A 15957-nucleotide genomic window follows, 5' to 3' on the forward strand; every position below is an offset into this window, starting at 1 on the left:
ACAGTAGCCTGCCCCCTATCATTTCAAAAAAGAAAAAAAAAAAAAAAAGCATCACGGTAGTTCAAACCTTAGAAAATTTTTTTCATTTCATCTCACACACATACACACTGCTACTAATGACACATTTAATGTATGTTGGAATAATGGGGGTGGCAAAAATCAGTAAATTATTACATTTTAAAGATTAAAACGTTTACTCTAAAGCAATAAAAAGTATAACTTAAAAATGAAGCCAGTATTTACAGTGAATGAATGCTTATTTAGTCCTTGGGATCCCCCAAATCAGTATTTTCTTCCAAAGAGTTGAAGTAAATATGGTCACAGAAGGAATATTTCTTTTGCTTTAATTATACAAAAAGTGTAAGAAATAATTCAGATCTATGAAAACAAAATGTGCCACGATGTTTCTTTTTCTTGCTTGAAGTTGCAAGTAGAAAATAATTTCTTACCTTATCAATTATCTTTTGAAAATGAACTTCTACAGTACAACTCTGGATATCCTTGTGTTCATCAGAATTATGTATCAATACTGACAGCTTTTTAGACCTTATTTTTTGTGCTCGATAGCCAAACACAAAAAGCATGGAATCAATAACATTGGATTTTCCACTGCCATTTGGCCCAATAATACAGGAAAAGCGCTGTGTAAAAATAAATTTTTTAAAAATTTAAATTTACAGTCACACTAATTCTACTAATTTTAAAAAACTAAAGGCATTTAAAAGCTTTCATTATTAGGAAATACATAATTTGAGTTTTCTTTCTAATCTTTAGAAATAAAAGCAGTTTATTAATTAAAGGAAAGTACTCCAAGATGGGTGGGCTAGTGAGCTGAGGGAAAAGCATTCACTCTAAAAAACCCACTTTGATTTTCTTACATCATGTTCTGCTCTAGCACAAGCTTTAACAACATTTTAAATAAAACCGTATTCAAATTCTAATCCCGACATTTACAGCCAACGGGAAAATACTTCCTTCTAATAAAAAGATTCTATTCAACAAGAAAACCTTATTGCTAAAGATACATCAAAGATTCCAGATAAAGAAAAACTAATTCCTGTTGTTGAAATCATAGGCAACATATTTATGTTTGTCTATTCGGCTGTGTGTGTGTGTGTGTGTGTGTGTGTGTGTGTGTGTGTGTGTAAAGAGCCAGGCTGTGTGTGTGTGTGTGTGTGTGTGTGTGTGTGTAAAGAGCCAGGATAGTTAGAAAACCGAAATATTTTTGCAAAAAAGACGTATTACAGGTTCTTTAAATGGGCAAATACCTTATGGAAAGGTCCCAGAATTTTCTCTCCAGCATAGGACTTGAAGTTTTGGTTTACAATGTGAGTTATCATTAGACGAGGAGCTCCAGCTTCACTGGCCATTGCAGGAGGTGGGGGTGGAGGAATACTATTCAAAATCTCTTCTAAACTTCTGTTATCAAGTTCCTCACCTGGAGTCTCTGGGTTAACGGAAAGGCAGAGAGAGGAAAGCCTACATTGGTATAATTAGGTGGAGGCCGATTGCCTGCCAGTTTTAAAGAATGGAACGGAGGGTGTATTTAGAAAACTAGGAATCTGTCTTCCACAAATATATCCTAAACATGGCGATGGATAATATTTCACCTTAGTTTCAGGAACAACAAAATTCGTGAAAGAAATAGCACCAGTCATAAAATTCTCTATATTTCTTAGAGGAGTCAAAAACACATCATAAAGCAAACCTGTCAATATCGCAACAAATGGATTCCCTGCTTCCTATATTAAACAGGAGATGGAACCCAAACGACAGAAAGTCCAACTCTACATGGTTCAGCACTTAAGAAGCTCACAAGTTTCAGCAACATGGTCACAAGAGTTTCACAGTAGCTCTTAATTCCAACACTTGGAATGCTACACGCCCTCAAATTCTATTTTCTCTTTGAAGGCAATCTAAGGGGCCCACCTGTTTGTTTTTTTTCCCCCCTTGCAGGAGACTCGCGTTCTGTTCCTAGCACCCACAGTGGGCGGCTTACGATTGCTCCAGGTCCACGACTTCCACGTATGTGCACATACCCCCTCAACACAGACACTCTTTAAAAAGTAAAAAAATGGCATTGCACCAAAGAAAGGCAATCCAAGGGTAAGGTTGGAGCGGAGAGGCGCTCAACAACTCTGGGCTGACCATTCAGCCGAGGTACGATAAAGGCGTCAGTCAGTACTACTCCAAGACATCACAGAAATCCACAACTCACGTCTCCCGCTCACCCCCATCCCTTCCAGAACCGTTACAGCAAAACTGCATGGAATTCCTGGGAAAACCGCAGAGTGGCTTCCCGGAGCTGCACTTCTGGCAACACTGACCTTCCGACGTCAACCTGTCGCCTGCGCCCCGGCCACCCCAGCGGGCCTCCGCAGGCCTCCGACGCACCCAGGGTCCCGGCCGGTCACTCACCTGCAGCTGCAGCGCTGTCCGCTCCGCCGGCCGGTGGCTCCGGGTCCCCATCGCTGTGGGCGCCGTCCGGGGAGGGCGGCGGCCCTTCCTCCTGGCGGCAGACAGAGGAGGGCTTGGTGCCCTTACGCCGCATGGTGGCTGCGGCAGGAGAGAGCCGGGAGTCAGGTCGGCCCCGCAGCTCGCCGCCGAGGCCCCGCCGCCGCAGGACGGGCTCCGCCCAACCAGCCACCGTGTTCCCCCAGCCCCGTTAGCAGGTAGCGGGTCCTCAGAAAAGTGGCTACCGTTGACACCGCGGTAGCAACCGGGAGGGACGGGTTTGCCTACGTCCCAGGTAAGCGGGAAAAGCTACTCGCGCTTGCAAATGCGCCCAGGACCTCTCGGCTCAAGCCACCCGGCCCCGCAGAGCCATCTCCCCGGCGAAGGACATCCGCTGACAGTCCCCACGCCGTCGGGGCTGGCGAGGCGAGCAGCTAGCCTAGCGCTCGCAATTACAGAGAGGAGTTCGGCCAGCTGCGGGTCTGCCACCCTCGGGAGCAGCAGCGCCCGACGGCGGACTCGTCACCCTCCCCGCCATTTAGGTGCTGACGCCGGGACGGCCGGGAGTTCAGGTCTCTTCCCCTCACGGCCCCAGCGGAAAAGCTGACCGGACGGAGCCGGAGTCACCCGCCGCACACTGTTACATGGGGCTCTGGCAGCGTCTGCTCCGGATGGGTCACTTTCCGGGCTAGCAGGGGTCTATCCCTCCCGGGCCCGGGGCGGAGTCCCGCTCAACAGTCTAAACCCTGCCAAGTCCCCGGTCCCTTTGGAAGACGTGACGGACTGGCCGGGGAGGAGGAGGAGGGGGGGCGCCCTGGCCCAGACAGGCTCGCAGCCTCCCCCAGGAAGACGCCCGAGCCGCCGCCCGCCCGCCCGCACGGCGGCCGAGGGGGAGGGGTGACAGGCAGCGGAGCTCCCCAAGCCGCCGCCGCCGCCGCACTCGGCCGCTCGGGCTCCAGGCCTCTGTTCCCGGCAACCGGGGGGACAGGAAGAAGGAGTGTGACAACCTGATCCGGAGAAGAAGTACTTTACCCGTCGGCAGGTCTCCTCCGAGCAGGGCTGCAAACCGTGGGACGGTCGCCCCCCTCCTCGCTCCTGCCGGTGTTTCGGCTCCGGGTCCTTCACTCGAAAATGGCGCCTAAAATCCAAACTCGAACGGAAATTCGTTACAAATGCGCGCAATGGTTTCTGGGACCCGCGAATTTGAAAAAAAGTGCGGCGATTCCCACCGCCATCTTCGGGCCGTTCGAGCGCATGCGCGGGCTCTCCCCCGGGACCGTGGCGCGAGGGGGAAGTTTCGCCCGAGAAGGGAGCGCGAGGAGTCTTACGCCTTTCCTGTGGTCGTTAGTAGAAATAGAGCTGTGGAAACTACAGCCTTCCGCATTGTTGGAACGACAGCGTTTGGAAAACTGGGGAATTTACTGGCGAATTTTGATAAAGAGGAAAAAAAAAATCCAGTAGGGACCCGCCCACATCTGTAGGCGGGGCCCCGCTGTCCAATGACACCCTTCAGTGAGAGGGCGGGCTCATTTAGGGGCGGGGTCTAGGGCCCGCCCTGGTGACTGGCATCTCGCAAGTATCGCGGGAACAGGGAAGGGTGAACGCTTTTAGCGCTTAGAAATCACTATGGTGACAGGAAGGTCGGGAGGCTACTTGGTAACTGCTCTTAGCTCTGAGAGCAATCGCCGCCGCTTTCCCGGAACTTGAGGTAAATTTCTTCACCTCCAGAACCTTTGAGGAAAGGGCCTGGAAGCCGTAGTGGTCATTGGGACCTTCCTTCCCTAGCTTTGAAGGCACGAGCTTTGAGGATGATTAGTTATTTTCCATCTTCTTCCAGCCAGTAGGGCTCTCTCTGGGTGTAGACCCTGGGATGTGGAGTTTGCCGGTAAAGCGAGGCGACTGGGATTAGTGAGTAATCTTGTGGTCCACATATGAATAGCAGTGATTTTTGAACTGTTTGTGTTAATGGCACTAATGAAAAGTTTTGGATTTAAAATAATTATTTGGCCAACAGGGCTCCTAACGGGAGAAACGATTTGCTGGTGTTAACTAGTTACCGTTATGGTGGAATTAGTTCATAAGTAGCATTTGTGTCCATTGTCCTGTAAAGGAATAACCAGGATTATTAAACAGATGTGACAGTTCCTATTCCCGGAGAACTTAGTTTCGTTAATGGGCTTTTAACCCGAGTTTGAGGATGATGGTGGTTAGGATTGAGTTTCTAACTCTCCGAAAATTGTATACAAACTTTGGTGTGTGCTTTGTTTTCCTGGTGGGTTAATTTTCCTTTAATTTTGAAAAGCCATCTGAATCACCCCCTCACATACACAATGTTAAAGAATCACTGATTGATTTGACTGCCTTCAATATTCATACAGCAACTTTTGAATTTAGAACTGCTAGCCTCTTTCTATCTCTTTGCCTATTTAGGGTCTGATATATTAAAGCAGCAATAAACCTATTTTATGAGTGAATTTACATTGTCGCTCTGAAATTTATTATGACTCTTAGATGAATAAAACATAGTTTGAGTGATTATCAGGAAATGCTGTAGACGAGAACACCCCCAAGTGTAAGAATCTGCTGGGGTTTGGAGATCAGTGTGGTTTGAATAAGCATTTGCTTAATCTTATAATGTACCTTTATATTTGTAGTTGAAAAATAAGTGGTCTTCACAAAACAGATGCCACCTTAAAGCTCAATGAATGGGGTGGTGTATGGAGGACTGACAGGGATACTAATGTGATTAACGGATTCTCTTTAGGGGCTTCTTGAGTCCTTTGTATTTCCAGATGTTGTAAAACACTACAAAACTGAGTGGAAGAGATACCTACTATGAAAAAAGTAGACTGGGGCAGGGTAGATGGTTTAGTGCTTAAAAGCACTTATTGCTCTTGCAGAGGACCCAGGTTCAGTTCCCAGCATCCTTGTAGCAGCTTATAACCATCTGTAGCTCCAGTTCCAGGTGATTCAGTGCCCTCTTTTGGCCTCCTCAGGCAGAAGCCATGCATGTAGTACACATGCATACATGCAGATAAGACACTCATACATGTAAAATCAATATAATAAAAAGGTAGACTGCATTGAAAGGTGTATATGCTAGTCAGAGCAGAATCTACTAAAAAAATACAAATCCGAAACAGGGAGGCTGTAGAGATGATTCTGCAATAGGAACACTTGCTACTCTTGCAGAGGCCTTGGGTTTGGTTCCAGAATCTACAATGGGCAGTTCACACCTGCCTGCAATTCCAATCCAGGGGACCTGACACCCGCTTCTGGACACCAACGGTAATAGACAAACACATACATGCATACATGCAGGCTCTCACATATACATTAAAAAATCGAAAGCAGCCCCAAATCCTACTTTGGCTATGTGATTGGGCAGTTTACTCATAAAGTATCTCGGAGTGTTTATTTATAAAAATCATCAGATAATGTCTGTCTCATAGAATTGCTTGTAATTGATGCTACTATGTGATGACATTTAAAGTGTATGTTAAGTATCAATAATACCATACCAAATTTGAGGAAGAGTAACTTATGAAGGATCTTGAAAGGCAAGTCAAGAGTATAGCTATAAACTGGATGTGGTGGCTATTTCTGTAATCCGAGCACTTGGGAGATGAGGCAGAAGGCTTGCTATGAGTTTAGACCAGCCTGGTACACACAGTTAGAGCCAGGGCTATACAGTGGGGGGCTATGGGGGGAAAGAAGAATGAGGATAAGGAAAAAAGTTACTAACAAGCGCTGGGGTGGGAGTGGGTTATCTTATAGGAAAAGAGATCAGTAATAGCTTTAGTTAGATTGTTATTAAACAGTCTTTCATGTGGTAGGTGAGGAAGGAGTGCCTATGCAATAGAAAATAAAGAATTCAGTTATTTTAGACAGAATATTCCTTTTTTGGCTTTTGTTTTTGTTTTGTTTTTTTTGTTTGTTTTGGTTTTGGTGTTTAAGAGTATAAGCCCTTACAGACAAATACTGCTCTTTGTGAATCTTTGAATTAGTGAAGAGGTAACAGGAAGAATATAAATACTAGTTTTACTGATTTGGTTGATTCCTGTTAATATGGAAAGTTTTAGCAATGTGGAAAGAAGTGGTTTTCAATAAATCAGTTTATGTAATGACTGAGTCAAATTTAATTGAACTTAACCATGCCCTCTCAGAACAAATATTTTTCCCCCCAGAATGGGAGCACCTGTCTGTAATTCCAGCTCTGGTAGGCTCAGGCAAGAGGATTTTAGGATTAAAGCCAGTCTGAACTATGTAAAAGATCCTATGTTAAAAAGAGAAGAAAAGTTTTTACCTTATAGAAAGAAGAATTCACAGAGAAAAACTGGAATTAGAATTTAAATTTTCATTTGCAGTTCTTTAAGAGCCTGCTTGAGTGTTGTCATAATTACAATAATGTGTGCTGTGTGTACCTTCTAAAAGATTTTAAGAAGTCTGAAATTAGATTTAAGAGTAAATCTTTCTCCAGCATGGTCTTGACTGCTTTGCTCATCCCTTCTCCCTTTCTACATCTGTATTCCAGGAGGATAGCTCAGTGCTTAGCTGTGGGTGCCTGCTTCTGAGAAACCCACAGAAACAGCTGACCTGAGCAAGTGAGAGCAGTAGTAAAGCTGAGGACCAGCATTGTACCAAACCAAGCCCTCTGAATGTGGGTGCCAGTTAGGAGACCTGGGCAGTCTATGGGACATCTGACAGTGGAACCAGTATTTATTCCTAGTGCATAAATGGGCTTTGGGAGCCTATTCCCAATGGAGGGATACTCTCTCAGCCCAGATATATGGGGGAGGGCCTAGGCCCTGCCCCAAATGATGTGACAGACTTTGTAGATCCCCCATGGAAGGCATCACTTTTCTTGGGGAGTGGTTGGAGGGTGGGTTGGGGGAGTTTGTGGGGGGAATGGGAGGGTGGGAGGGAGAGGGAACTGGGATTGATATGTAAAATAAGAATAAATCTTTAAAAATGTGTAATTGTAAACTTTAAATCATCTAGATATTGGGTAATAAACTTATTTGAATAATGCATAGGTAGAGAATATTGTACAAAGTTATTGTTAATAGAAATAGGAATGACTATTTCTGTTGGTAATAAAAGTCCCTGAAGGATGTAGCTTAGTGTTGATGTGCTTGTCTGAGATGATTGACATCTTGGGCTAGATCCCTAGCACAGGGAATTAACAAAGCTTTGTAATACATTAATCACACTGATATATTCACAGAACTCATCTCCACAAAACAAACAAAACAAAATACCCCCCCCCAAAAAAAAACCCTCAAAACCCTCTGAGAATCTAGGAAATAGAACAGATGTTTTCTGGAAACTTCATTGAGTTTTCTATTCCTGTGTGTTAATTATGGAAAGATATATTGAGGAACAGTAGCACTAGAGAATATAGCTCACAAGAGAAAATAGGATCAGATAATTGGAATTAGCCTAGCCTGGTGGCACTTGCATGTAATCCCAACACTAGAATGATAGAGGCAAGACAATCAGGGGTACAAGATCATCCTTGCTACATAGCAAGTTTGAGGCCATTCTGAACAAAAAACAAACCAAAATCCTATCTTGTCATTTAATTTATTTGTATTTGAGGCTTGACATACTTTATGCTTTTCATTGCCCATTTACCATGGGTATGCCTTTATGAACTGTAAGTCTACTTAAAAATAGAAATACCTGGCCCTGGAGAGATGGCACTTGTTAAGAGTGCTTGTTGCTCCTGTGGAGGACCTAGTTCAGTTCCCAGCATTTACATGGTGGTTCATAACTGTCTGTAACTCTAGTTTCAGGGATCCGTGCCTTCTTCTTACTTCCGTGGGCACCAGGCACACGCATTGTGCACATAAATGTGTACAGACAAAACATTCATACAAATAACACACATAAATCTAAAAAATAGAAGTATCACATTATATTAAATAGAGTTTCTCAATGCAGAGAAGCAACTTGAGGGGGAAGAGATTTCTTTTGGCTTGGAGTTCAGAGGCTGTAGTGTGTTAATTGGCCATCATGGCAGCCATCACAACAGAGAACTGGTTCAGTCCATGGTGGCATGAACATGGAAAAGTAAAGCTGGGCTGGGAGCAGGGCCAGACTATAACCCTCAAAACTTGCTCCAGTGGCCTTTGTCCTCCACCAAGACCCTACTTAAGGTTTCTTTATCCTTTCAGTGTCACAAACTGGGAACCAGGTATTCAAACACACGAGCTTCTGTGTGCATTTGTGGGGGAGGTAATTTCACACTTAGATCATATCCATGTTCAACATCCTTGATTAAATGATGTTAAAGGAGATCATGCTCTCATAGTCACCCTGTTTCTATATATTTCCAATCTATCCCTCTCTAGTGGTTTTTGTGTTGCATTTTGCCTCTATGCATAGTGAATACTATCTTAAAGGTCTTTCCTAGCTACTATCCTATTTCCTTTCACTTACATACATATCTACTTTTGTAACAACAACAACAACAACAACAACAACAACAACAACAACAACACACACACACACACACACACACACACACACACACACACTTCTTATCTACCTACCTAACTACTACTTGTGGTTGTGGAAGCTGAAGTCTAAAATCCATAGGACAATGTCTAGTGGGTTGAAGGATGAAGTAAGAGTTTATGGTGCACATTTGAGTTCAAAGGATCAAAGGATGTTGATCTGTGTTACAATCTAGAGTCAAATCCCTTCTATTCTTGCTCTTAAGGGCTTCATCAACTGATTGGATTAAGCTCAGTTGCATATGCAAAAGAATATGTTTAACTTTTAAAAAGGTGATGGTAAATGCTATCACTTGTTAAAAGTACCTTTCCAACATTTTGATTAGTGTTTGTTAAAAAAAAATAAAAATGCAAAATACTGTTGTCTAGCCAAGTTGACATGTAATAGTAACCATCATTGGGATCAGCAAGGGCCTGGACACTATTGGGAGAACTTTCTAGGTTAAATACTTGCTTTTCCTTCTGGATTATTGAAATCCTATCTGTTGTCTGGCTCCCAGTTCTATTCATTTCCCCTGTTCCCATTGTTTTTTGCATACTATACGTAGTCACCTTTATAGAACTCAGTTCAGATAAACTCACCTAGAGTATGAAGCAAATAAATTAAAAAAACAAACATATAAACATTGTAGCCAGGTTATGGTAGCCCATGTTTAATCCCAGCACTTGGGAGGCAGAGGTGAGTGGATCTCTGTGAGTCAAGGCCAGCCTGGTCTACAGAGCTAGTTCCAGGACAGCTAGCGCTGTTACACAGAGAAACCCTATCTCAACAGCCCAACCCCCCAAAAAAAACAAAACACAAAAAAACAGGTCAGATCATATCATATCTTCAACCATACACCCTGTACTCAATTCTTAATTCCTCTAGAAGAAAATGGAAACTTGACTTTCCAAGAGCCTGATCCCTTCCTGACTGCCTGCTAGTCCTGTCACTCCTGCTTTTGTGTTTTGAGGTAACCTTCAAAGCATTGCGACTGGTGTGTTTAGAAGGCTCTGAAGGGGAAAGATCGGGGACAAAATTGTCAGTTCTGGCTGGCCTGCAACAGTAGAGGCAGGGATGATGATGGCTTTCGACTATGATGCTGCTGTGGAGTGGCTAGATTGGGAGTTTACTATGGTGGTTGTTGAACTGTTGGATTTTTTTGTTTATTTTTGTCTTGACATGAGGTCTTGCTGTATAATTTAGATCAGTTTAAAACTTATCTACTGTTTTAACATTTTAAATGCTGGGATTACAAGCATGTGCCACCACCCCTACCTGGTACTGTCAAGTTATCCTAAACACATTTTTTCTCATTGACAAGCCTTATAAATGTGACCCACACTGGACCAACAACTTGTAAATGATTTTCAGCATCAAAGGAAAAAAAGTGCTGCTATTGTTGTTCTCTGTTTCTTGTGTAAAGTTTAACATTGTGTTCTAGAAATTCTCTACTGCCTTCCTACCCCACTACCCAGACACTGTTGGTTGGTCAGATCAGTCATGTAATAAAGGAATGCATTCCAACTTTTTTTTTTTTTTTTAACCAATATGGGTTCCAAGCCACAAGGTGCCACAAGCCTACATTCAGGTAGGACTTCCTTCCTCAGCTAAACCTAATGAAACATCTTCACAGGCACACATTTAGGAGTGCCTCATTACTGACCTAGGTGTTCCTTATTCCAGCCAAGCTGACTATTGGAATTAACCATCACATGTGAGCAGATAAAAATAACCTCAGTGTAGCATTCTGTACTTCTTCAAATAGGCTATGCACTGATATTAATTCCTATATTTTCTTATTCAATACTGTATCAAAATGTGCATGTGCTTCATACAGATGATTTCAGCTAAATGGAATATGTAGGGAAAGTTGCTTTGAGCCAGGGAGAATGTTCCCTGCATTAGGTTGTCACTCTCCTCTGACTCTTTGGCACCAGATTTCTGAATGGCTGGTGAACCATTAACAAAAACATACTGCTTTTACTGTGTAAAGGTTAATTTTGATTTTTTTCTGGTGAAGAAGTATCCTAATTATTGTGGACATAATTACATTTCACCATTTCAAATATCATTTAGTTTTCTGGCTGTAGTAGTGTAATATGTCAGTATCTTATCCATGATTTGTCAATTCCAGAAGTAGCAAGAATTCTGTAATTCTTTTGTACTTATTTTAATTTAAATTAATGTGAAGAACCAGGTCTTTATAAAGTGTTATTCCCTCTTTTCTGTCTCCTAATGATGAACCAGTCTGCCTTCATCTTAGGTTTAAAAGCCATCTATTGTAAGGACAAACTAGGCTCATTTCTGCTTATGATTAAATCTGTTTCTCAAGTATCAAGCTGTGCCCCATCTGTAACCTTAACTACAAATGGTTCTGTACTGCCTGTTCAGGAAATAACAACCATGTCTATGTTCAAAAAGTTGTATTGACTATTTTTGCAACTCTACCTTTGTTTCAAAAGGTTGCTTGTTGTGGGATATTTAGTTGCACTGTGAAACTCCCAAGACTGTGCCAATAAAATTAACCTTGGATCGTGGGCAGAGCCAGCAACTAGTTGACAAGAACTAGCCATGGACAATATGGAGAACCCAGGATTATGGTCAGAGAGATACACAAGAAGGAGTAGGGAGGGATTTATGGATTTTCGGTCTTTTTTGTTTGGGACAGGTGGAGAGATGTTTCTCTTGCTGGGTCTCTGGCCAAAAAGGAAATTCAGCTGGCTGCTTTTCAGCTTCTCTGATCTAGCAGGTTTTTACCCCAACATCCCACTCCCGAGTCTTTATTGGTACACAGAACAATAGAGACTTAGTTAAAACCTGTATTTGGTGACCTCGGGCCAGGCCGTTGCCAGTAGGAATCCTGCCAGGCTATAGTCTGAGCAGCAAGGTGCTGACTGTGGGGCTATGGGGTGCAGACAGTAACTAAAATATCAGTAGATTCAGGTGCAGCCACTAAATTGAAAGAAAAATAGCAATTGTTATGACCACTTACTTAAGACAACCTTGATATGTTCTGCTTCTGTAACTCCGCCTATTTTTCCCACAAACTCCCCTCCCCCCCCCATTTAGAAACCCCTATCCCTGAGCTATAAAAGCTCTTATCTTCCCCATGTTCAATGATGAACTCTTGAACTGCCTTTAGGGGGAGACAACCCATGTACATGAATAAAAAAGCTTGCTTTAATTAATTGCTTGCTTTCATTAATGTGGCCATGATGATTTGGGTCAGTGGTCTTTTTCCTGGATCTTAGGGATTAATTCTACTTGGAAGTGTCTGATGGAAGGGAGGAAGGAGTTTTGAGAAAGCTAAAGAACTCCATAATTGTTACATAAAAAAATAAAAGACCCAGAGACTGATATTGGGGTTCAAGCTTCAAGCTGAATATCAAAAAAGCAATGCAGCCAGCCACTCTTACCTCTCCCTCAGCTCAGACCAAAGGGGGATCCTCAGACTGCTCCTGACTTCACTGCTCCTCAGATTCACTCAGACTGCTATATTTTCCTCAGCGTGGCTAGAGACTAACTCTCAGACTGAATGCCTCTACCTTTTATACCTCTCAAATCCTAGGATTAAAGGCATGAGCTCTGATTCACTCTCTGATAGTTCAGAGTGGTCTTGGACTCAGAGATCCTTCTACTTTTTCATCCTGAGTCTTGGGATTAAAGGTGTGTGCCACCACCACCTTGTTTCTATAGCTAACTAGTGTGCCTGCTTTGCTATTTTGATCTCCAAAAATCATAAACAATATATAACCACACTTAGTACCAAAACTGAACCTATGAAGTGTGCCTGAAGTAAATCATATTTGTTCCAGTCTATGCCACATATGGTTTTATACTTTTAAAGTTTAAGAGAAATCACCCAAAAAGAGAAATGAAGAGTGCTTTACACCTTGCCTTCCAGAAGACTTCCTGAATTCAGAGGGATGAGAAATGATCTTAGTGAGCCCCAGTGATGTTTTGTTGTTGTTGTTTTAAATCTCTAGTCAGCACCTCCTTTGATGTAGTTCCCTGTAATTTTAGACCTGGTAAAGAGATTTTCACCCCTTTCAATTATATTCTCACTTGATTTTTGCTTTCTATATTGTCTAGTGATACTGCTCAAAAAGAATAAATGTAAATTGGACTCAGACAACATAGGTTTTTCTTTATGTTGATCCTTTAATGATTTATTTTGAGTGTTTATTAAATCTCATTTAATAATTACATGCTTTTTTTGCTGTTTGTTTTGTTTGTTTCTTTTTTGTTTGTTTTGGACAGGTTCTTTCTATTATGTAGCTCTGGTTGTCCTGGAACTCACTGTGTAGACCAGGCTGGCCTTAAACTCACAGAGTTCCCACCTGTCTCTGCCTCCCAAGTACTAGGAGTAAAGGTGTGTACCACAATGCCCAGCTACATGCTGAATTTTGCTCAACTTAAAAAAATTATTTTTTGGGAGTGGCATTTCATTATACTGCCCACAAAAAAAGTTGGCCTTGTTCATGGGTTTAAGTAGCCTTCCTGCCTCATTCTTCCAAGTAGTAGCACCCTCATCCCAGCTTGTATAGCTTCTAAAATAATTGATCACCTTGTCCTTAAGTAAATCAGCTGTTCTTACAGTGTTAGGTGTAGCCATTAGGCAGTTTCCCCACACACAATAGATTGTAAGCCCCAGACTGAGCTACATGGTTAGATAATGCTGTATTGTTTCCAGGTAGATTATAGATTTATGGCACTTAAAAATGTAGTTTAGTTTTAGAATTTAACTGATATATTCATTAGGTGGGATCAAAACTGAGCTATGACTGAGAGTTTCCTGGTTTGCCAAATCTTTTGATTTGGTCTCAGAACAGTCTTTGGAAATTCTTTTTTTTTAAATAATTCATTTATTTATTGTATGTGTGCATTTATGCCATGTTCCATGGCATACATGTGGAGGTTGGAGGACAACTTGTAGGAGTTGGTTCTCTCCTTCTACCATAGGTCCTGGGAATTGAACTCAGGTTGTCAGACTTGGCAACATGTACCTGTTCTCACTGAGCCATCTTGCTGGCCCTGGGAATTCCTTATCCATTCAGATTTCTTTTTTAAAGATTTCTTTTTTAGTTTGTATTATGTATATTTCTGTGGGGGTATGTGCATATTAGTACAAATGTTTTCAGAAGTGATGGGATCTTGTGGAGCCTGGAGTAATAGTTGGTTGTGAGCCACCAACACAAGGTGCTGGGAACTTGGATCTTCTGCAAGAGCAATACATACTCTAGACTGCTGAGCCATCTCTCTAGTCTCAAACAGATTGATTTAGTGATGTTCTGGAATAGTAGGCCTGTTGCATGTCATAGAGAACCCTGGGTGCTCAACTCAAGGGTGCCATCAATTCTTGGCCTTATTGTCATACCCACTAGTTTTCCTCCTCTTTCCATGTATTTATATTAGAGGAATTGACGGTGCTGTTGTGTTCCTTGGGATGCAAAGGATGTTTGTGTATGTATGTGTATGCACAGTTTGCTGTGTGTGTGTGTATGCACCCAATTATTAATGCTGCTATATGTTTTGTTTTTTTATCTTTGCAGTGGATACAATCAAGTGGTATTTAAAATCTTTCTGGAACTAAAGACATGAGGCTGAAGATATCTCTCCTAAAAGAACCAAAGCATATCCTTTTAATACTGTAAACCTTACTGCTCTCAACTTGTTATGATACTGTCATAGGTTTTCTTCTGCTATTTTTAGTCTACTTAATGGTTACTTTTCATTTCTTGAATGTTATTTTATAGACAAATTGTTTTCAAAATATCAAGACTAAAGTTGTAGGTATTTCCCCAAAATGTACTACGAGCCCAAAGTCTTACTTTCAAATATTTACTGACATTTTTATTACTCTACTTCTTAAGTATTTAAAAATAATCTTTTATTTAATCTAATAGGATCTTAAAGTGAATCTTTAACAAAATCTATATTAATTGGCCAGCCAGTAGTATTGCACACCTTTAAGCCCAGTACTTCGGAGACAGAGGCAGATGGATGTCTGAGTTCAAGGCCAGCCTGGTCTACAAAGTGAGTTTCAGGACAGCCAGAGCTACACTGAGAAACCCTGTCTGGAAAAACAAAAGCAAACAAGAAGTCTGAATAATCTGCCAATGCGATCTCACACATATGTGCTCATTCAGTTTTGCTTTATTTCTTTCTACTCCTGAGAAAATAGAAGACAAATTTATCTGAACAGTAAGTCTTTTATTACTTCACAAAGGAAACCAGCAGTTATTAATATTTTCTTCGATATACAACTCTTGTTTATTGTCAGAGAGACCCTTCAATGGAGTTCATGGAGGTATAATTAGTCCCCCCTCTTCTCACTCTTTTCAATTCAATCAAATCTCAAGGTATTTCCTGTGGACTCTATTGCGGATTTGTGAGGGAATAAGAAACTTAATGTGGGGTGAGAGTGTTTGAATTTATCATCCTGGAAGCATTCAAAGATCATGTTTTAGTAATTTATTTGAGGCTTGTTTGTTTGCGTGCTTGCTTGCTTGTTTATTTTGTTGATGGGGATTGAACCCAAGCCCACCATGAGCATATTAAACTCATATTCCACCATGGAACTAAATTCTAAGCCCCCCAGTTTTGGCTTTTCAAGACAAGTTTCTCTATGTAACAACCTCGCTGTCCTGGAACTTGCTCTGTAGACCAGGATGGTCTCGAACTCACAGACATAAATAGCAGCTGGGCACTATCTCTCACTCTACCTCAGACTGAAAGGTGATCCTGCCTCCATCAAAACTCAGACTGTAACTTCTCAGCATGGCTGGAGAATTCTGAGACTTCAGTGTCTTCCTGTCCTCAGTGTGCCTGGAGAATGAATGCCTGATACTGACTACTGAAGACCCTGCTCCTATCTTTTATAACCCTCTAGTGCTGGGACTAAAGGTGCTGAGATCATCTTTGTGTGAGCTGTTTCTCTTTAGGACTGGATCAATCTTGTGTAGATCTGGGTGGTCTTGAACTCACAGAGATCTGTCT

General features: G+C 42.0%; 2 protein-coding genes across 4 annotated transcripts in view; one reads left to right on the top strand and one right to left on the bottom strand.

Moving 5' to 3' along the window:
* Nucleotides 1-3625, bottom strand: part of Smc4 (structural maintenance of chromosomes 4) — a 29781-nt gene extending 26156 nt beyond the window's left edge. The window contains exons 1-4 of one of the 2 annotated variants that reach the window (XM_027391767.2): nucleotides 3487-3625; nucleotides 2419-2556; nucleotides 1269-1447; nucleotides 450-641 (exon numbers count right to left, since the gene is read on the bottom strand). In XM_027391767.2, the coding sequence (XP_027247568.1) occupies nucleotides 450-641; nucleotides 1269-1447; nucleotides 2419-2551 (504 nt within the window). In that variant the 5' untranslated portion in view covers nucleotides 2552-2556; nucleotides 3487-3625. Of the gene's footprint in view, nucleotides 1-449; nucleotides 642-1268; nucleotides 1448-2418; nucleotides 2557-3486 lie in introns of those variants that run through there. The other variant, XM_035451001.1, reaches the window with a different exon arrangement.
* A 391-nt stretch (nucleotides 3626-4016) lies between these two features.
* The window catches only part of Ift80 (intraflagellar transport 80), a 97647-nt gene continuing 85706 nt past the window's right edge, over nucleotides 4017-15957 (top strand). The window contains exons 1-2 of one of the 2 annotated variants that reach the window (XM_027391769.2): nucleotides 4017-4162; nucleotides 14511-14592. In XM_027391769.2, coding sequence (XP_027247570.1) covers nucleotides 14556-14592 — 37 coding nt within the window. In that variant the 5' untranslated portion in view covers nucleotides 4017-4162; nucleotides 14511-14555. Of the gene's footprint in view, nucleotides 4163-14510; nucleotides 14593-14966; nucleotides 15163-15957 lie in introns of those variants that run through there. The other variant, XM_027391770.2, reaches the window with a different exon arrangement.

This window comes from Cricetulus griseus (assembly GCF_003668045.3).
Source record: "Cricetulus griseus strain 17A/GY chromosome 1 unlocalized genomic scaffold, alternate assembly CriGri-PICRH-1.0 chr1_0, whole genome shotgun sequence".
NCBI classification, from domain to species: Eukaryota; Metazoa; Chordata; class Mammalia; order Rodentia; family Cricetidae; genus Cricetulus; species Cricetulus griseus.